The 24,916-nt window shown below is 38.1% G+C and overlaps 1 protein-coding gene across 6 annotated transcripts in view; it reads left to right on the forward strand.

Annotated features, from left to right (window-relative positions):
* IKBKE (inhibitor of nuclear factor kappa B kinase subunit epsilon) overlaps positions 1 to 24,916 on the forward strand; it is an 889,499-nt gene that overhangs the window by 652,653 nt on the left and 211,930 nt on the right. For all 6 annotated transcript variants that reach the window (XM_044076852.1, XM_044076857.1, XM_044076854.1 and 3 more), the window contains 2 exons: positions 20,520 to 20,621; positions 23,804 to 23,900. In XM_044076852.1, the coding sequence (XP_043932787.1) occupies positions 20,520 to 20,621; positions 23,804 to 23,900 (199 nt within the window). The remainder of the gene's footprint in view (positions 1 to 20,519; positions 20,622 to 23,803; positions 23,901 to 24,916) is intronic.

Genomic DNA, 24,916 nt, shown 5'->3' on the forward strand with positions numbered 1-24,916 from the left:
ATACACTAACCCCCACCCCCATGACCACACATGAAACACTGCAATGAAAAAAAAAAACGGTAATCTCCAAGTGTAGTACCTCACAGGATGCGCAGTAGCAAATCCCGCCCCGAACACGCCCCCAGCCCAAGCCCGCATGAATATTTATTTTGCTCCTTCCATACCATTACTTGTTCCTTGTATCGTAGCGTTAAACCATATCCATGTCAAAGTAGTTTTTTTTATCTCCTTAGCTGTTGATGTTGACTATTCTTTTGCGCTGGTGGGTAAAGTGGATTTCCCAGTGCAGAGCACTGGTTTAGTTAGGAATGTAATTTTTCAGCCACTGATGAGATAACCTAATAATAATCGGTTACAATGAAACTGAAATTTTCATTATAATTATAGGGGCTGGGAAGGTGGATACCAGTATAGATGGTTTATGCAGAAAAATGGACCCAAGTCATGCAAGGCAAGTTATCTTAAAGCTTTTTAGATGATGTGCAGAACTGAGTGCGAGGTACTACACTTGGAGATTACCCACTACTGTAATACAACCAAGAGAAAATGATTGTATGCATGACTGCAGGGAGTTCAGCAGGATGTGCTTGACGACAATAATGTTTCTAAGATGGAAATGGGAAGGATTGCCAGTTGTTGCAATTTTATTTTTTAAGTATAAGCTTGTTGTCAATAACTGCCCTCAAATGTCACACATTTGACATGAATTTATGTGAACTGTAGATTGCACTGTAAGTAATATTGGGAGAAAAAGGGGAACTGATGAGTCCCTGAGGGAAGCATGAATGAACATAGTAACTCTGTTAGCAGTGTTAAAAGTGGATACATTCCAAGTCTTGCGAATGTTGTTTAGTAATCACCAAAGACCTGAGAGAAAGAGAAGTATGCTGTTGTAAGGCAAACCTCTAGATCATAAAATGTCTGCTTAAAGAAACTATAAAACAACTTCAAAGATTTTACAGTAATGTTGCAGACAGTCAACAAGATTGGATAGCACTCTTATCAAATGCTGCCAAAAGGTCAAGCAGGGCTAGAACTAATGCATGTAACTGATGAGTGTGCTAAAGGGCATAGTTAGAGATAAGTTAGACTCTGTTCAGAACTGTCTCAGTGCAGGCTGGGAGTTGAATGATCACCTACTAAAAATTACTCCTCCTTGAGTCGAAAGTACAAATCTGTTCCTTTTTTTTTTTTTTGTGTGAATATGCTTGCTAAGTTTTGAAACACCTAAATGTGAAACAGGATAATCAGCACAAATGCTACAAGAATAAGCTTTCATGTTGCCAAAAAGTGAAATTCTGTACCCTACCCTGGCTGCGCGTTTTACTGCCTTTATGTCTCGTTCGATTGGACATGTTTACTTGGCCACGACACGAATTTTTGTTATTGAAACGGTAACCTCAGTGAATGCAGTGACTGTCACTCATACTCTACTTTCCCCTGCCAATCATGTATGTCACACCCATTCCACCCCCAAAGCTGCGCAGAACTGAGTGTGAGGTACTACACTTGGAGATTACCAAAAAACAGACCAAAGTATTTTTTCAATGTTAGTACAGTCTTGGAGTTGGTGCATTTAAGTAACAAGGGGAGTAGGGTCTCATACCCATCTACCCACGACCCTTTTTCCTATTATTTACACATGGGTTCAGGGTGTCAGGGGGAGTAGGGGCTCATGCCCATCCATCCTCAACCCCGCTTCCTATTTGCACATGGAGTCAGGGTGTCACTAACAGTGGCTCTAGACTGTCACTGTTGAAATAACATCCCAAACACATGTGCAAAAAATCTGAAAAGAGGTGATGATGGATGGATATGCACCCCTACAACCCTGTTAACTTGCATGTACTAACTTAAAGACTACAGCAGCATAAAAAATGGAGACAGATGTTACTAGTAATGCCAAATATTTCTTCACTACATTTGCTCAGTTTCAACTTCAGATAGAACAGGACCTTTAAGAATTGCTCAGTGATTGGTACACAGCCAGTGACAGTCATAACTCTGCTAGCTTTGCCTTCAGGAAACATGACTGTCAGCCGGGGATTTTCTGAACAGTCCCACAACAGTGTCTTATTCCCATTTTGATTAGTACTCTTTTACACAATAGTTTATTTGCATATGTTTATGTCCAGATAGGTCTAGAGAGACCCCTTTTTCAGGAAAGACCTGGGGAGTAACACTCCCAACATTGACCGCTGTAAAAAAAAAAAGAATTTTGTATGAAAAAAAAAGGCTAAACATGCATTAGAATAGTAAGACAAGCTTTACAAATGTACTCACTTTTGTAGCACATTTGTTTTCTATCTTTTTATGTACAATAACAAGACATGTTAAGAGGAGTATACTAGAAAAGCTAGACTGTAAATTAACATGCCAGTGAAAGTCAGTTGGTATGACTCAGGCTTAAACAAATTATGAAGTGGAGAGGACAGATGAAAGAAGGTAGGAATAAAACAAGTGAAACAGTAAGACAAGAGTGGAAGGAGGAGTGGAGAGCAAGTAGCTTCAAAGTAGGGGGTAGAGAGTGAGAGAATATTTGTAGTGTTAATGTAATAGCAAGTACCTGCAGCATATTATATTATGCATGTATGCATTTATTATAATTTATTTCATTTATTATATTGTGCTTGTATTTGAGCATGGTATGTTTAGTTTTAGAGATCTGTTGTATTTTCAGAGTATTTTGTTTCATTAGTTACTTGCTCTGAATAATTTTCGATTGCACTTGATCCATCCAGGCAGTCCACATCAAGTGTACAAGTGGTTAACTGCAGGCATTTATCAGTAAAGTCCAACTAGGCAGAGTCCATTTTCAGCAGAGGTCTGGATAGAGAAGCTCTATTACAATACATTTATATTAACTCATTCACTCCAGAGCAGGTCAAAAAATGCTACCTGCTGAATTCCGCCATAGGAACAACAGTGCAGCCTGAGCTCATTTTCAGAAAATCCATTTGTAATACCATACAGAAAACAAATGTTCATAACTCTTTAACCATAAGAGCTAGACTAAAAATGTAAATGCCAAAGTTGTGCAGCAAACATTGACCTTTCCAACAGTGTAAATGTTGATAGTGCGTATCAAACTCATTATTAAATATTTGACAAGGAATGCTGATATTGTGCATATTTTTTACCTTTTTGGAAAAGCAAAGCACAATATCTTGGTCAATGTACCATGCAGACCCATTCAATTTGTAATTAATTTATTCATATGAATGCCAGCTTTAAAATGATACCTTAACCATTACTGTGTGATGCTCCTTTTTGGAGATATTCATAGAAATATCATTAATATAATATTCCTCAATTAATATCTCATCTGTAACAGACAGAGACTACATATCAGTGTACAAGTTGTGTGGCTCAATGTCAGCTTCAAAATGATGCATCATTTGTGTTGTCACCATGCTCCCATGCAAAGATATGAGCATAATAATGAGAAATATTACAAATGCATAATTTTCATAATCCTACAAGACTAAAACTGTGATAGCATATAAAATGAGCGTACCTCCTAATGCTAAAAGTACAGCTATCAATAACAAGTAAAAACAGTACTCAAAATAAAGTGCTGTACAATGATGGCCAATGAAGTACGATTCTCTTGAGAAATAGGTAGTGTGATTAAATGATATAAAACTTATAAAACTGCAGCATATATAAAGACTTGCATGAATCTTATTTCTACCACAAAACCTAAGAAATAGAGGTTATAATGAAAAGGATGTGAATGTCTAAGAAGTTATCGCAAAGAAATATAAGACAGAACCACCAGAGTGATGCTAACCTACAGCACAGATAACACACAAATTAAATCTATAATAAGGCAGTTTTGCCCAATCCTTACCCAGGATGCCAAGCTAAAAGTCATTGTAGGTGAAATGCCATGCTTTGGCTACAAGAATAAGAAAATTTTGAAGAGGTTACTTTGCACAAAGGATGGGTTCAGTAAACATGATATAAAGGGACGTTTTAAGTGTGGCCATTGTACAGCATGCCCATTGATTGACTGTAATAATGAATTTGAGCATCCAAGAACAAAGAAAAAAATACACTTTTAATGTTAAAGCCACTTGCGTAACCCCCAATGTGGTATACATGACTACCTGCAAATTATGTCCCACATTCTATGTAGGAAAAACTAATCAGCTGTTTAAAAATCGCATTCTGAGACATCAAAGAGACATTGCCAATAAAGATCCACATAACACTTTAGCAACTCATGCTGAAAGAAATGTCGGTCATTATTTCACTTATAAGGTGATAGAGAATGTGTATAGTGGAGTAAGAAAAGGTGACATTGAAAATATTACTGAATGCAGGGAGAGTAAGTGGATTGTGAACCTCCGTACTGATATTGAGCCTGGCTTGAATAACATCATTCCACTGAAACCTATACTAAAAGCTAGAAGACCAACCATTAGTTAATATGGAGGTGTGTCTGACTTAATAATTCATGATTGGTTACACCCCCCCAAAAGCAAAAAGCATAGAAAATAGAACACCCTCAATTGAGAGGAAAGAGGATTGGTGCATTCAAGCAGCTGACTGACAGTGTGATGATTAAATGATTCTTCAAACAGTAAAGGAAGTAAGAACTATAAAAAGGAACTTCCATTCCCAATCTCTACGATCTGAAGAAGATACCGAAAGCGCTTATCATTTGGAATACAGAGGGACTGTTTTATTCTATACCAAGATTTTAACGCGACATGAAGATTTTAATAATTTTTTCTACAATAAAAGGATTTTAACTGCCACTAAAGCCAGAAGCTCTTATCTGAACTGTTTAAACTGTTTGATTGGTTAAGTTGTAATTACAGTTTGCTGCAGTTTTATAGCATACATCTTCAGTGTGGATACTTTGTATATCAGACTTGAAAGACTGGACACCTTGAAACCATCATTTTACTACACTGTAACTGCATTCACAGTGTGGATATCTTGTAAGTGCATTTAATTGAAGCATTGGAAATTCATGCAAGTCTTCTTATATATATGCTGCACTTTTATAAGTTTTATATAATTTAATCACGCTACCTATTTCTCAAGAGAATCGTACTTCATTGGCCATCGTTGTACAGCGCTTCATTTTGAAAACTGTGATACCTGTACATGTGTACAGCATACAGACACAGTTCTTTTACTATGTTGTAAGGAGTAACACTGTCTTCAAAATGAGGTATTACTTAGCACATTGACATGTTCCCCTAACAAAGTTATTTACCAAAATATGAAAAAAAAAATCATAATTTCCATAACCTAAGTCCTAAACAAACTTTGATATCTGTACATGTGCACAGCATACAGGCACAATTTCTTTACCATGTTGTAAGTACTAATACTTTCTTCAAAAGGAGGTATTACTTGTCACATTGACATGTTCCCTTTCAAAGTTATTTACCAAAATATGAAAGCAATCATAATTTCGATAACCTAAGTCCTAAACAAACTGTAATGTGATACAGGCACAGTTTTTACCATGTTGTAAGTACTAATACTGTCTTCAAAAAGGTATTATTCAGCATGTTGACATGTTCCGTACAACAGTTATTTGACAAAATATGAAGAATATAATTTTAATAACCTGAGTCATAAACTGTGACATCTGTACATGTCTATAGCATACAGATAGTTTTGACCATTCTTAATTAGGTTTTACTCAGCATGACAAGTTCACTAGCAGACTTGTACAACAAAATATGAAAATTATCACAATTTTCATAACCTGATTCATAACATGCAATATCTGTACATACGAGTACAGCACAGAATTACAGTTCTTTTACTGTGTTGTAAATAGTTAAAAAAGATTTCATAACATTTAACAGATTTTTTTCCCTTACTGTAGTGGTCCTACTTGTTTTCCATCCTTTGTCATCAATATGGAAATGACTTTACTTAAAGTTGTTTATTCAAATTATTTAATGTGAATAACAGTGGTGGTGCTGCGGTAGCATTTTCACCTCACAGTAAGATGCTGTTCGGTTCGATTCTCAGCTAGAGCGTCTTCTGTGTTGAGACATGCATGAATGGGCGTACCTTCGTTGAAGGTTGTGCGTCAGAGCTGGCAACTCGGTAGGTAAAAATCTACTGCCAATCATTAGCGGACCGGAGTTCCACTGTGGCGACCCCTAACCAGGAAAAGCTGAAAGACACAAACAAACAGTGGCAGCTGCTGAGAGTTTTACCTGACAAGTGATAATGACTCAGTTGTACTGTAACTGCACATACTGTAAATTAATAATGTGATAATGACTTGCATTTCTTTACTGCAAGGTTCTGCATGTTCAGACAAAGGTGATAATTGCTGCACATAACCTGTTGAGTAAACATTCATTACATTCCTGGTGCAGGTGTAATGGAAGACTGAGTCATTACCATCTGTTAGGAGAACACCCGAGTAATTCAATAAATATTACTGAGCCCTTCCTTTCACCTAAACTGCATACACAAATACAAAAAGGCAGAAGTATTGCCCAACAATACTGACTTGATCAATGACAGAACTAGTGTAAAAGCAGTAATAAAATGTATATAGCATTTATATCACTGAGCCATTCCTCTCACTTAAACTGTACACAGCAGTGACAGACCCAGAAGTATTGCCCAACAGTTGTGGTTGATCCATGCCAGAATTACTGTAAAAATAGTAATAACATTTATCTCACTTGTTGACCTCTGTGATATGGGGACAATTGCGAAATAAACTTGACCTACTCCATTTGCCAACAAAATAGTGAAAGTTGATAAGCCGAAGAATATCAGAATATAAAGAAAAAGGTAAATGCAATGGATATCTAGATTGACCATAAAGACAAGACTTTGGAAGCCTCAAATAGAATTATGTAAGGAATGCTCCTTCAAAAACATCTTGTATATTTTAATAAGACAATTCACTTTAGACAAAAAGTTTATAACAAGTATGCTTAAAGTGCAAAGAACCAGAGAAGTCGATCAATAGCAGTACCTATGGAAAAGTCAACACAGTTGCTTGGAAGACAGGTATAAACTCTGCAGCTTAAATAGTCAAGCTGTGAAGATTGGAGGAAGATGGGTGAAGGCTGCCAGCCTAGTCAAATTTTAAAATACAGGCTTGTGTTTTTCAATGAAAGAAAACATTGTAAAATGTGAACTTCAAGATTGTTGCAACATTGCCATCTGCTGTAAGGAAAGCCAAGCATTTCAAATGTGTCTTTTGAAGCTGAAAAGATCTTATGAATATCTTTGATGTTTGCAAGTCGGCTCCAGTGGGTCTGGATGAAGGTTTCATGCTCATTGTTTTAAGGATAAAGTTAAGGGCCAGAATTTACATCTGGAAGGTACTTTATTGTTCTGGTTTCTGCTAGAGTGTATATGTGAAATGCATTGTATTGTTGTAGTTTCCTGAGCAGGTGTTAGCTTTTCAAATAATGCAGTTTGTGGCCCGAGAAAACCTAAGTGTCAAAATGATGTAATTTGGGAGGGCCTCAGCAGATCTGTTGGTTAGTGTTTAAAAACTATTGTTCAGTGAGAGACTGTAAGCATTTTGATCTTGGACATCTAACCCAGCACTGCTTACTCTTTATGTATGTAATTAAGATTATAGAACTGTGTTTCCTCTTAAGAATAGCTAAGGATTAGAAAGTTAGATTAAGTGTTTTTCTGTGACATCAGACCTGTCCTACTATATTATTTTAAGTTTCTGTGTGATCTCTGAATTCTTAGATATGTCTGTGGTGTAGTAGTATCGTCTTGTGTTTAATTATTTATTATTAAATATTTTAAAACCTTTACTTGTGGCTGGTTTATGTAGAGATAATTTAACCTCTAAAGTACATTACATATTTTACTGTCTGTCACTTCAAATTAAGCCTAGACTGAATAGTCACATTACCAATTGGATAATAATATTGCACAGTAATAATTGGACACCCTTTTAAGGGCCTTTTAGTAGCTGATAATATTAGCTGGTGATGGCAAAAATTACTACTGTATAGTCTAGGTAAAGGGGCACAGCTGGAGAATCTGTATCAACCTTTCCCAGGAGTGTCTGTGAAGTTGTATAAATACTTATCTCAAAGTGTGGTTGTGTGTCATCTACCTGGGGAGGGACACAAAGCACTTGTTGGACAGAGAGGGTACTGGAGGTTAGCTTGCCAGCTAGGCTGAGATCTGGACCCTATAGCTGTGCCAGTGGGGAGTCTTATTGGGGACCTGGTGAGCAAGGGAGCAATCAGCCCCAGACTGACTGTGGTCTCTGTGTGCACTTAAGGGAAATTGTACTTTACTGTGTGCATTAGTTATCCTTTCCTCTTCTAGGAAACAACCTCCCTGGTGTTAGTGGTGAGGATTGAGGATCCTTGATTGCTGGGCCAGGGCTTGGGTGTCACACAAGCATTTAAAGTTCTCTTCTTAGGAAACTCCAGTAGATTTAGCAGTATGGTTAACATACACAATTTAAATATTTATAGCTACAATCACTATTTGGTCTTTAATATTAGTATGTATTTTATAAACTACTTGCACAGACTAGGGCAGTTCAAAGTATCTTCTAGTCATTCTGCACTACAGGTGAACAGGCTGAACAAGGTCTGCCTTTTAATTTTAGTTAAAATACATCTAGAGATGCTATAATGAATGCAGAGCCAACATGAAGAGCATATAGTATGTCCCTTTGTGGAAATATTTAATTATAGTCATCCAACTTTTACTATGACTGCAAGATTTTGACATTGACGCTTTTCTGTCCTTTGCATGAAATAAGATAATAAATGTAGTGCCTGGCTTTAAATTCCTTCCACAAACATGTTTTTATCCATATCTACTCTTCCATCTGAAGTCACGTAGTACTTAGCTATAAAACAGCCTTTTCATTTGGCAACTCCTTTTCAAAACTCAGTTATTCTGTTCTTAGATTATCATTTACTTCTTATTTTTACTCTGTAAACATCTTGCAAATGCATCTTCCACATCATATGTGCAAACATCTTCATGTAAGGAGCTACAGGTACTAGAATAATAGGATAAGATACCTGTCCTTTGCAAAAAAAAAAAAGTGGTTAGCAGAGAGGGATAGCATGTGAAAATCCCTGCCATAACTGCCTGTCATAAAATATAAAAAAAAAAAAAATGACCCAACACTTTTCAGCTCATGTGAAAAATTATCTGCAAGATCATATCCTGGTTAATAGTAGCATAACATCGCTCTCTGTCATGACCTCTAACGCACAGTGTTTGTGGAGGACTGTTATACCATAATACCAGTATTGTAACTAAGTGCTCATGATCCAGGATATACCCCTCATCACCAGCCATACCAGCTTAACTGTATTTTCCCATTAGTTTTGTTTGCAAGGTGAACCCTTTCCTTCAGAGCTATATACAATGTGTCTGTGGTTGCAGACAAGGATCACTATAGGCAGAAATCGAAAAAGTACTATGGGGGATCACAGCTGATGCAATTACAAATATATATCGGTCTGTGTACAGCACCATTTATTTAGAAGGGAAGGAGAGAGAAATAGTGAAGTCTGAGATCCATAGTAAAAATGGAAGCAATTTTTCTTTTGCAATGACTCTTACTTGCTTCCAACAGGTATTGCACCATATATAAAAAGTCTTGCAAAACAAAGAAAAGTAAGAGGTGTTTTTATTTTAAATTAGATACCCTGCGAGTTTCAGGTCCTGTTTTCCTTTCCAAACGTCAGCCATTTGGCTCTCGGCTTTATTCACTCTCAGATTATAAAAAGGGAATGCAGGGTTACAGCTGCAGAAAAGGGAGGAATATAACTAAGCAAAGCAATACAATGGAAACAATTTTCTAATTTAAGCCTTGGAAAATCTCATTGAGAATTATGCACGTCGTTCATGCTGTACAACCTGCTCTACAACCAGCTACCATATACCTGCGCTTATCTCTGTTTCAGCTGTTATCACTTTTATTGCTAGCATACTACATTAAAAATACAGCCTATATTTTTCTATACCAGTATTTTACTCTTTGAGCAGAAATAGACACATATAGATCAGTAGAATTATTAACAAAGTTCGGCAAACAAAACTGCTTCAGAACACAAGTCAAGCAACTGACATGATTATCTTCACTGTCTGAGCAGGTGGAGGGAATACAATAAAGTGATTGTAAATTTCAGAAATGCTAGTTCTTTACAGCTTACAACTACATTTTAAGTCCACACTTCGCATTTTTTTCACCAGTTGTACAAAATTCTACTCGTTTACAAAGTTAACACCGCTTATCTCTCAACACATGCACTAATACAATACCTGATCAGGCAAGTATGATGCTGGTCCTTCGTTGAAGTCAATCTCCATTGCAGCTGATTAAGTTTTGGTGTGATTCTCCAAAATGCAATGGACACAGAAAAAAAAAATGAGGTATCCAGTAGCAAAGTGGCTAATTTTTGCAAATGTATGGGGGAAGAAAAGGAAAAAGCTGCTGCTGGATCCAATTTTTTTTAGACAGGACAATGGAAACCTATGCAGACAGTCTGCTTGGGTGTAATCATAAAGGACAGGGAGCAATTCAAGGAGATTTTCTCATAAAAGTCCAGTAGGATGAGCAAGTAACACCACTCTGAATCCTAACCTGAGAAGATAACTGACAACCATCAGTTACTTTTTTAACTTATTTTTCAAGCATAGCTTTAAATTACGACTATAAACATACTAGCTCTGCTGGAAGGCACTTGGGGTTAACATGATGGAATTAGTATCTCACAGCGCGCTTGGATTTAAGCACATTGACACATAGGACGGTACTCGGGGTTAATGAATTAACAAGTGAACTTCAGACAGTTCTCAGAAAAAATAGTTATATTCCTCAGAGAATAAAATTACAAAGATATTTACAATAAAGGATTTGCATTAACAGTTATAATACTCTACTTTTCTTGTACCTATAAAATGTTGCAGAAAGAAAATGGATTGATACTATAGACTGAAAACCATAAAGAAAGTTTAGTGCTCTTACATTCAGTAAGAAAAAAAAAGGCTTGCAAGGAGTTCAATAAATAATGAAGTATGTTCTAAAGTTATGTAGGAAGAGAGATTTTAGTATTGCATCTGTTTAAAAGAGTTCAACAGATATAATGAAGTTATAAAATTATGTAGGGGAGGGAAGATATTAATATTGTATAGGAGGATAGTGGTTATAGCATATGACAGAGATAATATATAATTAATAATGTATGGGGTGCCTGTTCCAGACTGGTGTAACTATCAAAGTTATAACTTAAGAATGCAGGGGATGTATGAGAAGGCCAGAGTGGTGGATTTGAGCAGGAAGAAAGATGAGAAGTGTTGTTTAAGGCGGGAAGGGGTAAAGAGGCATGTATTGACTCAAGCGCAAAAGGGAAAGTTGTTAGGGGGTGTAAATGATTCAAGAGGAGGAGGGAGAAAAGTAATAAGTTTGTGCCTTCACTAAAGGTCTCAACCTGGTGATGAGCATGAGTAGGAATGGGTAAAGTATTTAAAGTATTATTTGAGCTGAATTTACTTCACCATACATTTACTATATGTTCTTGCATTAAAAACATTAAGGAAATCAGAAGTACTTACCTATGTTTAAATGCATGCACACACAGACATGTGCATTTAAACACAGTACTGCATCCCTCATGTAGTATTCTACATGCATTTTTATACTCGCACACACACAGTTATATATTTGTATGTGTATATTATATGCATTTCCATTTTGATTTGTTTTTCTTTAAAGGACATAAGTTCATAGCTGGTTACTGGGCTATTAATCTGAAGGTCTTTATAAGCCGTATCTGTGTGTGCCCAATATAATACTAGAGAAACCCAATATAAAGGATCTTGCCTAAATTTGAGATCTTAGTTAATAATGACTGCCCATATCTAGGAGAGTCTTAAGTGAAATCCCCAGCAGGAATTTATGGTTTTCCATCCAGTCTATGCCTAAACAGGGTCATAGAGGGGCTTTGTTTGATGTGATCTGTGGTAGTCTGTTCCAGAGGAGTGGCAACCTCAGAGACATCTGTCTCATCAGCAGGTCCTATTTATGTTGCAGGCCAAGTTAAGGTCCCTGGAGTAGGCGACCCTTGTCCCATTTGACTTGCCAATGTGCAGCATTTCCATTAGGTTTGGATCCAAGATTGCTCTGTAGGCCAGGCACAAGTCTCACCTAAGCAGTCTGTATGCTGTTTAGTACAGTGACTTCAGTCTGTCTATGTATGATGTGCTGGAGACCCTGAATTTTCTTGGTTAGAAACCTCTGAGGTCTCAAGCTGCTGCATGTGCCTGGTAAGATACATACCTAAAGGAGCACTGTACTCAATTATTGGCCTGATGAGGGTCAAGTATAGGGGTGTTATGACCTCTTTCACTCTTGAGACAATGCCTTTGCTAATGAGGTGTGCGACATAGAATGCCTTCCTTACCACAGTAGACATATGGTAATCAAAGTTTAGGCTACTGTGAACTTGCATTCCCAAGTCTCTAACTAACTGAGTTGTTTCTAACGGTATTAGTCTTCAGGGATATCGTTTTTACCAAAGGGATGTCAATGCATTTTGTTTGGACTGAGTTTGAGTCCATGGCTTTGGCACCAATCATTGATTTGTGTAAGTCCCTCGAAGTATATTAACATTGTTTGGGGATTCAGTGATTGCAACTAATTTGCAGTCGTCAGCAAACTTAGTCAGCCACAGTCTCTTTTTTTCCCCCCTGAACTTCTGAGAAGTAAATTCTAAACAATAGGGGGCCCAGCACTGACCCCCTGTGGAACCTCACTGGTCACAGGTCTGCTGGTTAAGGTAAAGTCCCCAACTTTGACTGTGATCTGTCGGTGAGCAAGTTAGCAACCCACATGATGACATAAAGGTTGATATTCAACTGGGAGAGTTTATCATGACGCCCAAATGTTGGTTTCTGTCAAAGGCCTTGGCTAAGTCAAGGTAGGCTGTATGCACAGATTTGTCTTCATATGTGGCTCTGATGACACTTTCAAAGATGTCCACCAGGTTTAACAGGCATGCCTGCTGTTGACAAAACCAAACTGTGTCAGATCAAGGGTTTGGAGACCACCTATATCCTTATTTATAAGGTCCATGATAATTTGTTCCATAGCCTTACAGATAAGGCTGGGTAAGCTTGTGGGTCTGTAGTTGCCAGGGTCTGTTGCTGTACCCCATTTGTGAAGGGAGATGGCGGCTGCTGTTTTCCGTTCAGCAGGGACAAAAAACAGAACTCAGTCTGTGGTTGAAGACGGTACCTAATGGAGTTGCTGACTCATGTTTTAGACCATTTAAAATACAACTTAGGATGCCATCTGATCCCATAGAGGCTGTGTTCTCGGCCTCTGAGAGAGCATTAATGACTTGTTCTTTGGAGAGGCAAGGTGGGGGAGATGAAGTGGGAACACTGTGGAATATTTGGAGTTGTGGGTGAAATTTTCAACAAACCTGTCAGCTAATAGGTTCAGTGTGTGTGATGCCATCCACAGCTAGTTCAAGTACACATCTGGGTACTATCTTTTAGGTTACAGATATAGCTGAAAAATGCCTTATAGTTATCCTTAGTTGTGGTTGCTAAATTCTTTTTCGAAGTTTCCCTTAAAGGATTTTAAAAGTTGTCTTATTTTTTGTTCAAGCAGAGGAGGGTGTTCTTCCAGTACTGGGACCTCTCTTTTTATTCTTAGATGGCCAATTCTTCCTCTTCTTTTATAACTTCTGTTAATGCTAGATGTCCACCAGGGAGATCTTGTTTTGTCTTGGAGACCTTGCTTTCATCCTATCAGGTACAGCTGTGTCAATACATTTGTATAAGTGTTGGTACAGGGCATTTGTGTATACCTTAGTATAGTTATGAATGCCATCTGTGAGAACAAGAACTTGAAAATGTTTTATGCCCTCCCTTAAGAGGTTATAAATAGCCTTGGTGAAAATTTTTAGCCTTATTTCACCAAAGAGGGGTTCAGGTGTTATAGCTACTTCAAATGTAACTGATTTGTGATCAGATTTAACCAGAGAGGGGCCTATACTTGTGGTGGTGCAATGGTCACCCATGTTGGTGAGGACCAGGTCGAGAATATTTGGGCCCCTTGTTGGGTTGCATACTATTTTTTCCAGGGCATTAGTGTTTACAAAGTCCAGGAACCTTTGTGCAAGCATGTTTGTACTTGTATAAGTTTCCCAGTAAATGGAGGTATAGTTAAAATCTCCCATGACTAGAGTGTTTGGTTTTAATTTGATTGACTGAAGTAGGTCCAAATGAACAGTGTGGGTATCTTGGTTCACTGAAGGGGGCCTGTAGCCAGTGATGACTTGAAGAGGGGGGTCTTACCCACAATTAGTTGAACTTAGAGTAACTGCATGGAGTTTTCCTATCTAACCAGTCTACAGGTGTATTTATCTTTGAAGATAGATATTCCTCCTCCTTTGGTTCTCACACATTCATTTTGCAGTCTGAAAGTATGGAGGGCACTGTAGAATTGCAAGGTTGGGGTACTCTGTGGCTGTGAGCCAAGTTTCTGTGACTGCACAGATGTCCTCATCCTCCAGGGAGGGGGCTGCTTCCAGAGTGCAGTTTATTTAAACTCATGGTGTTTAGCAGCATAACCTTTAATTTATTTGAGAGTAATATTTTTACTTGTGAAATTTTGTTCTTGAGACCTTGTCTAAAATAGGCAGTATGAGGGAGGAAAGTGCCAGAGCCAGTAGCTGGAAGCCTAGAGGTGACAGATGAAGACCATCTCTGGCAAAACAGCGTGGTCTGTCAACATGTCATCCCAGGCTGACAGGAACTGGATCCCCATACAATGACATCAGAAACTAAGCCAATTACTGAAGTCACTATTTTTTTGTTTATAGTGTGGTATCATCCTGTGTGAAGGTAGAATGTTGCTCAAGGCTAGGGACATACCTACCTGAGACGCACATTCATAGAGCTCAATTGTGTCTCTCTTCATATAGTCCAGTGAAGTACACCTACCTGAGATGCACATTCATAGAGCTCAATTGTGTCTCTCTTCATATAGTCCAGTGAAGTACATCTCAAGTCATTCATACCAACGTGAACTTTGGAGTCATAATGGTAAAGTTATTGTTGAGAGATTTGAGTGCATGTGTTAGCTAATGGATCCTGGCACCTGATAGACAGCTGACTGTAACCTTCTTGTCCAGGCTGGTGAGTGGGACATTTATGTGTCTCACAATGGAGTCAACTATGGCAAAAAAATGTGGTTTAAATTTGTGTAGCCTTAGGGGCTTATTTGTCTACTGAAGTTTTTCTGTGTACAACTGGCAATCGCTACTCCCATTGCACAATGGTGCATGGAGGTGTGCCATATACAAACAGATGAATACAGCAGAGCAGTAATAAAAAATCTCAAAATTGATCCCTGTGCCAGTAACCTTCAATCAAGGGAGTCCTAACTGCACACTCCTGCTACAACAGTACAGGGGTGCCCTCTCCAACAAAAGATAGCCTGGTTTAGTGCTCAATTTAACAGACAGAAGCAGATTCAGCAGGTCCAGATCTAGTCTGTGCTACAGCAGACAAAAAGTGCAACAAATCAGAAATATAGCAAAAATACAGTTTAAAAGTGCAAAGTACAGTATAAAATTATACTTATGGTTAGCAGAATGCAACATATTCCTTGGCTTGCACAGATGAATACACAAACAGGCATATGATCTAGTTTTCTGTTACACGTTTACACTCATATGTACAAACACGTATGCAAAGCACTCATGTACATACACACACATACTATATATGTGCACAATATGGTTGCATACAATTCATTATTTATAATGAACGTAACATGAGTTAAGAATTATTAATGTATACATTCTAGTAAATGTTTTACTTATTCACTGTCACACATTGGTAAAGATTGCATGTGCAACAAATAGCCAATGTCTTTGTCAGTATTTTTTAATTTGTAATGCTAAGTATATTTATTACTTGTCATTATCTTTGCCAGTGTAGCCAGTCGTGGCTAAAAAGGGTCCTGGAACTAGTCCACTTTCCCAGTTACCAAAGTATAAATAAATATGAAATAGAAAAAAGGAGGTGAACATGACAGAAATAATTAAGGAACTAGTAAAGCACATTTTAATTCTACATCATTCATGAGAGAAAGAATCTTCCTACTGAAGCCACTGGGAAGTAGCAGACAGACTTAGTTTGGAGTCCTACTACTTGTCACCTGTAAATGTACAACAATGATCATTTACTGCAGTGAGAGTTTTCACACTTCAGCATGAGAGGGTGGTGAAAGGTCTGTCATTTCCTTTAGAACTACAAAATAATCCCTTTACAAAAGCCTGCTATCTATCTACTTTCTTTAGCTGGAAATAGCCAACAGATATTTATAGCATAGAACAAGCTCTAACAGACACACACATATGAGGCTCAGTCAGGGAAACCTAGAAGTCGCTCTGTTACAGAAGGTGTTTTAGATAACAGTGCTTCACAGTCCTGCCATTCTGTCTTAATGGCATGAGAAAATGCCACCGGTTCCTTTATGCCTACCATGCCTCATATAAAGAGGACTTGAAATATATTCTGGGAAGAAGAAATGAAAACAAAACAAAAAAAAAGATCACGTTACCAAGGCAGGCCCCATCATCTGCCATTTTGGGGGAATCACATTAAAATTGTAAAAGCAGCATCTGGAGTGATGTTGAGCCATTAAAATAGTTCAGAAAACAGATACAATGAAGAAAGCATGTTGTTTGAGTCCTAAGGTGGAGTTTTCTTTTAAAAGGTCTGCAGTGATAAAGTGTGAACAGCAATGCCTTCACAACCAAGTATATAAACTGAAGTGCTGCTTGCTAAGAGATTAAATACTGCTTCTTTCCTTCCTGTTAAATCTGCAAACCAAAGCCTCTCCCCCTTTGAAGTGCAGCAAAAAAGAATAAAAAGAAAGTAAAGAAGACAGTTATTTCCAAGAGTCTCACAGTAGTTTTTAAAGACTGCAGTGGAATTCACATGTGATGGAATGGAAAAAGCAATGTACTTTGAATGGTAATAGTCCAAACAGCTCAGTGTAGAGTACAACATATAGGTTCATAGATAGGTACTAGGTTATTGGCCCTAGGGCCTATATAAGCCTAGCCAAAAAGGTACCCTGGCTTTCGCCACCCAAGAAAATTGTTTTCCTGTGCCCCTGTTGAGCAGAGTCACAGAAGTGATCCCCGCATCTCCCATCTAATCATCAAGATTTTTCTTAGTGCTAATGAGGAGCTCTGTTTGACATAGATAGGTAGTCTGTTCCAGAGTATGGGAAGTCTCTGGGACAGGAATCCATCCCTCCAGCATGCTCTGTTTATTGTGGTGACAAGGTTTAGGTACCTAGAGTGTGTAGCTTGGAGGGATTGGGATTTCTTTGAGTGGAGCATGTCCAACAGCTCTGCATTTGACATAGCTTTGTATGTTAGGCAGAGATAGCCTCTGAGTAGGCGATATGCGATGGAGTAAAGCTGGAGTTTTTTGAGACTGTCTGCGTAGGGCATCTGTTTGAGGCCGGTAATCCTCTTTGTGAGGTATTTCTGCAGCCTTTCCAGTTGTTGATGTCTTGAGGTACATAACCAAAAGGCGCGCTGTATTCTACAATGGGTCTAATGAGTGACGAGTACAAGGGAACAATGACCTCTTTTTTTTTTTTTTTTTCCTAGATGAGAAACCTTTTGTGAAGAGGTGTGCCATGTAGAAGGATTTCCTGACCACTGTGGTGATGTGATTATCAAATGAGAGACTACTGTCCACCTGTGTCCCAAGGTCTGTTATCACACTTTCGGTGTTGAGTAGATTACCGCCTATGTGGTAGTTCATGGGTAAAGAGTTTTTACCAAAAGGGGTGACAATGCACATTCTGGCACTGAGCTTGAGGCCATGGCTTTGGCACCAGGCATCTGTCTCAGTGAGGCCCTTTTGTAGGATGTCCACATCGCTAGGAGACTCTATTATGGCTCCCAGCCTGCAGTCATCCATAAACTTCACCAGCCAAAGACCTGCCGTGTTAGCCTGTACTTCTGAGAAGTAGACACCAAACAGCCAATGTACAACCAGAAATAACTGCACATTCAAAATGCATATTTCTCAGGACTCATTGACATTGGTGCAGCAGTCAACATTTATAAAGTGCTTTCTCTCAAGAGTAACCCAACTACAGGTTCTAAAATACCTTAACAGTGGAATCTTCCTAAGAAGGAAGGATCACTGTGATCCAAGCATTTTTTTTGAAACAGTCATATCAGCAGATGCAAAGAAAATAGACAATTTATAGTTAATATAAATGGGAGATCATTGGTGAATAAGTGCTAAGAAGATGGAACTAATCTAGACGTACTAGATTTGTTAAAAAAAAAAAAAAATCCCCAAACAAATAACCTGCAAACAAGTTGCACAAATAATGTGTAAGGATTTAGTAATGTTGTCAAGTCTGAAAAAAATCATGTCAAGTTGCAGAAAATTTAAACCGTTCATGCCAGGTGTAAAGGCTCACATATTTTCATACAAGAAATGCATCAGAAAAAGAACACAGGAAAATGAAGGAACAGACATTATAGGCAAAACGTAAATGGGCCTTTACCTTTGGCTGATGATTTTCACCAGTAGCCATACCACTGGAGGTAGAGAACATTGATAATGTCAGGGTATATGTTAAGAGAATGGCATCTGACTCTTATGATGGATGGTATCATCTCTGATATGAATGGTACCAAAATATTCTGCAAGTCACACCTAATATTAGAAGACTCTCAACTGGGCTTTTCTCAAAGAATAGGAACATGGTTGGGGGTTAGCATAATGGTTAATTGCACAGTTTACCAAGTCAGACAAACATGACTATTTGTCTACCAAAATCTCATCTTTTTGGGGAATATTGGGTCAAACCGTAGAGTGAGGAACAAAGCAGGCTGTGAAAAGAAGCTACATACATGCTTACACCAGCACCTGAACAGTGTGAGGTGAGAGTTTTTATCTTTCAGGAGTACTGTAGATCAAAATTTGTACGAGTTCTGGCTTGGAGAGAACATGAGTGAAATGGTTGTTTTATTTTTGCACATACCTGTACTTTACATAAGACTGTTGAATGCCTACTTCTTTCTCTTTGGATTTGAATTTTATGCTGGAGAGGCCAGTTTCATTCTCACTTGTATCTTCAGATTCACTAGATATGTTCATGGTTATTGGGAAGCTGTCTTTCTGTTTGTTTACTTCAGTCAGAGCGATATAACATTAACAAGCCCTTGTATATAAATCAGATTGCATGGTCTTTCACAATAAAAAAAAAAAGTCATGAGAATAAATCCTTCCTTCAAAGCAGGTTCAGCAGTATATTTGAAAAAATGTCCATTCATTTGCTAGCATGCTATGCAAACTAACCAAATGCCTTTTTTCTTTATAAGCTTCTCAGATGTTCATAGAATCAAGTACCACAAACTTCAGGATTTCAGAAAAGCCCAACTATTTGTCTTTAAGGGGGAGAAAAGGATAGGGGTGTGATGTTTGGTTAAGATTATCTAAACAAAAAGCCCAGTGTATTACCTTGTGCAGTAAACCTTCTAATAAGGCTCAAAAGACATAAGTACAGCAGTGCAATATATTATGCTAAAGCAGAAGCCTACATACTTATGACATTTTCTGCACAGGGTATTTTGGAATTTGACAACTGCCCTTCCATACATTTACTGAACTGTTAACATTTATTGTTGCAGTGACCCTTCCTAAAGAAGAGTAGAGATGTGCAAGACACTTATTCTAACAGTACATCTTCAAAGAGTGGTTATTCTAACAGTAGAACTACCTTACCTCCATTTCCCAAAGGAATTATTTAGCATGGTATTCAAAGCTGTTATTCTGTTTTTACAGTTAATGTTGGATTTATAAAAGCTGTATTCTAGACAGAGGATGATAGTTTGCACTGGTCACCATTCCTCATGAGGGCCAAAGAGGATCCTAGCAATACTGGCAGTGTACTTGTGACTCCTGTATTACCCAAGATACTGAAGAAGTTTGGTACAAGACCAGTGTTAGCCCTCATAGAAAATATGGATACTGCTGATGGAAATTCCAGCCAGGAAAAAGGAAACAAAAAGTGAGAAATGTATACTACTCTCCTTGATGATGTACTGCTTTGGAAAGTACATTGCACAGATGTACATTTAACCTTACACTAACTTGCTCTCAATTATAGCACAACATAGTAGTAATAACCCAGTATGGGATAAAAGAAAACTACTCATGATGCATCATTAAGGAGGAAGATCGGCACCACCTGGCATTTGTCAAGCTCTTCTATTTTAGACAGCTAAGAAGAGTATGGCTGTAAAAGTAGCCTTGATTCTCCCTTGGCTTGTGATGCAGTGGACAGATGTGCCAAGTCCAGCTGCCTGGGAACTGGGATTCATTATAGCTCATTCATGTAACTTGGCTTTGTCAGGTGCAACTGTTTGAAAGGTCGATTTATACAACACATATGTGCTGTTTTTGTTTAATTTTTAACGAGTCTTGTCCATGCTTTTATTTTGTAGGATCAATTTAGGGCAACATGCTCGAAAATTGTCATCACTGTTTCATAACGAATGTTTACCAAAATACCAGGGTATGTTTGATGCCCACAGTCTATGGATGAGGTGAGTGTTGCAACAGGAAAGCAGAACTACTGTGATCTGTCTGTTGTATTTTTTTTCTTTTTCTTTCTTTTTTTGGGGGGGAAGGGACTGTATCTAACTGATCAGTGTTTTCTTAAAATACAAAAACACACATCACCTAATGGCTCACATACAACAGTGGTAGTTGGAAATGTATTTCAGTGGCTTGCAGTTACCTTACTTTGCGCAAGGCTTTCATTTAGTATGTAGGAAAAGGAGTTGTGATGTGAAGTCCTCCACAATACAATTTACGTTTAATTATAGGCTTCTACTGCCACAAAGTATGCAGCATACAGTATACCATCATCTTTCTTCACTCATTACCCACTAGTGAAGGGAATTGTTTAAACTGTTATAATTGTCCACCACTAGCTTGGATTCTCTGTGCACACTTTTCTGACCTGGATGGGATATTTGCACAGTCTAAAAATTATTCTTGCCATGCTACTAAGCTTTCAGATGCAAACTGGGTACCAGTGAATTTTGCATCCTTGTTCCTGAAATAGTGCAATTCTGAAATGAAGTAGTAAGTGATTGTATAGCTGTAATGCCAGTGAAGGGAAGATACCAGAACACACTATTTTTTGGCCCTTAGCCCTTATCAGCCTGACCATCCACTATACCACTGATCCTTTCATTCCCTCAGTACCACCTGGTTTTAGTGTCCCTCATTTGTGTCAAAGGAAGGGGCTTTTCTGTTTTCAGGGGGGAGTATCTTTTTGGTGATCTCATCTTATGGCTAGATTGTGGTTTCCAAGATTTAAATGTTGGTTAGCTATAATGGAAAACTGGACTAGTTTTATTTACACACACACACACACACACACACATATATATATGTGTGAATAAATGAAATGCTACACTACACACACACACACATATATATATATATATATATATATATATATATATATATATATGTGTGTGTAGTGTAGCATTTCATTTAACTGCACCACCTGCAGTAATTATACAGCATGCAGTGCTATAGTGTAGCATTTCATTTAACTGCACCACCTGGAGTAATTATACAGCATGCAGTGCTATAGTGTAGCATTTCATTTAACTGCACCACCTGGAGTAATTATACAGCATGCAGTGCTATAGTGTAGCATTTCATTTAACTGCACCACCTGGAGTAATTATACAGCACACAGTGCTATAGTGTAGCATTTCATTTAACTGCACCACCTGGAGTAATTATACAGCACGCAGTGCTATAGTGTAGAATTTCATTTAACTGCACCACCACCTGCAGTAATTATACAACACACAGTGCTATAGTGTAGCGTTTCATTTAAATGCACCACCTGGAGTAATTATACAGCGCAAAGTGCTGCAGTGTAGCATTGCATTTAACTACACCACCTGCAGTAATTATACAGCATGCAGTGCTACAGTGTAGCATGTCATTTAACTGCACCACCTGCAGTAATTATACAGCATGCAGTGCTACAGTGTAGCATTTCATTTAACTGTACCCCCTGCAGTAATTATACAGCATGCAGTGCTATAGTGTAGCATTTCATTTAACTGCACCACCTGGAGTAATTATACAGCACACAGTGCTGCAGTGTAGCATTGCATTTAACTACACCACCTGCAGTAATTATACAGCATGCAGTGCTATAGTGTAGCATTTCATTTAACTGCACCACCTGCAGTAATTATACAGCATGCAGTGCTATAGTGTAGCATTTCATTTAACTGCACCACCTGCAGTAATTATACAGCACACAGTGCTATAGTGTAGCATTACATTTAATTGCACCATCTGGAGTAATTATACAGCACGCAGTGTAGCATTGCATTTAACTACACCACCTGCAGTAATTATACAGCATGCAGTGCTACAGTGTAGCATTTCATTTAACTGCACCACCTGCAGTAATTATACAGCATGCAGTGCTACAGTGTAGCATTTCATTTAACTGCAGTAATTGTACAGCATGCAGTGCTATAGTGTAGCATTTCATTTAAATGTAGCATTTCATTTAAATGCACCACCTACAGTATTTATACAGCACACAGTGATATAGTTTAGCATTTCATTTAATTGCACCACCTGGAGTAATTATACAGCACGCAGTGCTGCAGTGTAGCATTGCATTTAACTACACCACCTGCAGTAATTATACAGCATGCAGTGCTATAGTGTAGCATTTCAATTAACTGCACCACCTGCAGTAATTATACAGCATGCAGTGTAAGCCTCATTTCCATGTCACTTTTACCCTACTGTTTGAACCTAGGTTGCTTGACTTCTTTGTCACGGGTATTCCCATTGTGGGGGTCAAGAACTGTCATTGTTTCTTACTAAAGATGCAACTTTTGAACCGAAATATTAAGTGCCCCTTTATCTAACTTTATATAGAGTGGAAATTTTCAGTTGGCATTCTGCAGTGGTCAAGGATTTTCTATATGCCCTACTCTCATATACTCAACTCTCCCAGCCAAGCATCAGGAAAACATGTATTCAGCAGTGCTATGGCACATATATTACTCCTGTGCACAATATCTGCTTGCATTATTACAATAAGTGTTGTAGCTTTACTGATAGTATCCATCTGAACTATTCCAGGAGGCATTCCAACAGTGGCTGGTAGCCTTACCTTCCCATCACATCCCAAAAGAATGGCCGACTTCAATCCACTTAAGACCCCACCCCCCCTCCTCAGGCTTGCTTATTGGTGACCAAGATTTTGGCTAGTGTTCTAGGTACTAATGTCAGATAAAAACCCACCTCTGTGGCAGCAGGATTGCTAACAGATTACTGTTTATTACTGTACTTTGGCATTACTTTTCATTGCACCTTTAACGTATTTTGTTACAAATTATTATTTTAATAGGGGAGCATGATGTCATTGGTAGATTTCCCTTGAAATGATTTACCCTACCTGACCACTTTTGATCAGCATTTGTAGAATCCTTGGTGACAAACCAAATCAATTATAGGAAATGGAGATACTAGTGTTTTATATGAACTGGTGAAAAAGTAGTTTATTTTTACTCAAAACATTGTAATGTTATTGCCACTAATGAATGGGTCAGGTTCTTCTTGATATTCATAATTCCAAATAATGTCCTTGTCCTTCTATATTAAGCATAGACTCTGCCACAACTATGTCACCTTTGACTAATCCTTGTTTTCATTGTTTTATGTGTAGGACAGTGTTTGAGATAAAAAAGGAACTGAAGATGATGAACAAGAATCTTGCATGTTTCAGTGAAGATCTGGAAAGGTGTCAAGAGAGCGTCTGCATGGTGTGTTTTTTTTCTGATTTAATTTTTCCTTTCCTTCTGAGTGTGCTCCCATTTTGTGCCTATCCACTGCTGCTCTACCTGTGTTGCCCCTCTCCTAATGTTACTTTGATCTTTATTAATGTGTGTGTACTGAGTACAGCCTCTTTGTATGTGATCCTTGGCATGATTATACAACATAATTTGTAATGGTGCACAGATATTGTACTTTATTGAATGCATTCAGTGAACAGGAACAATGTTTGAAACATGATATCTATGTACCTTTTATTTTTACAATTTGAAGTAATACTGTTTAATATACCAGCGGTGGTGGTGCTGCGGTAGCGTTGTCGCCTCACAGTAAGACGCTGTCCGGTTCGATTCTCTGCTAGAGCGTCTTCTGCATGGAGACATGCGTGAATGGGTTTACCTTCGTTAAAGGTTGTGTGTCAGGGCCTGGCAAGCCGGTACGTAAAAATCAACAGCCAATCATTAGCGGACCAGAGTTCCTCTGTGGCGACCCCTAACCGGGAAAAGCCGAAAGACACAAACCGTTTAATACAATGCGAGCTTGCACTATGAAAGCTCAGCAAAACATGGATGTAGCCAAGCATACACTATGCATACCAAGGTGTACATTTTATGTAATAAGATGTGCTACAGATTTTAATTCAGATATTTATATAATTTTTTTTTCAGAAAGCCTGGTTGGCTTTTTTTTGCATGTTAAGTCTGTTACTTTTATTAATAGTGAAAAGGGTACAAGTTACGGGGTTGGAGGGTGCCTGCACACAGTTCCAGACATTGAGACCACTAGACACCATTATGAAATGGGCACCCATTTTGTATTTTTCCAGATACAAACAAGTACTGACATTTCTTGAATAAGCATCACAGCAATGAACTTGCAACTCATTCTAAATATTTATCCAACAAAAACAGTTTTCTGTTCTTTAAAAAGGAAACCGCGACATTGTAATCTTTTTGTACAACAAACTGTTGTGAGCTCTCACCGGGACCTTTTAAACAAACTGAAA

The sequence above is a fragment of the Protopterus annectens genome, chromosome 7.part0, assembly GCF_019279795.1.
Source record: "Protopterus annectens isolate FY-2018-M chromosome 7.part0, PAN1.0, whole genome shotgun sequence".
Classification (NCBI taxonomy): Eukaryota; Metazoa; Chordata; order Ceratodontiformes; family Protopteridae; genus Protopterus; species Protopterus annectens.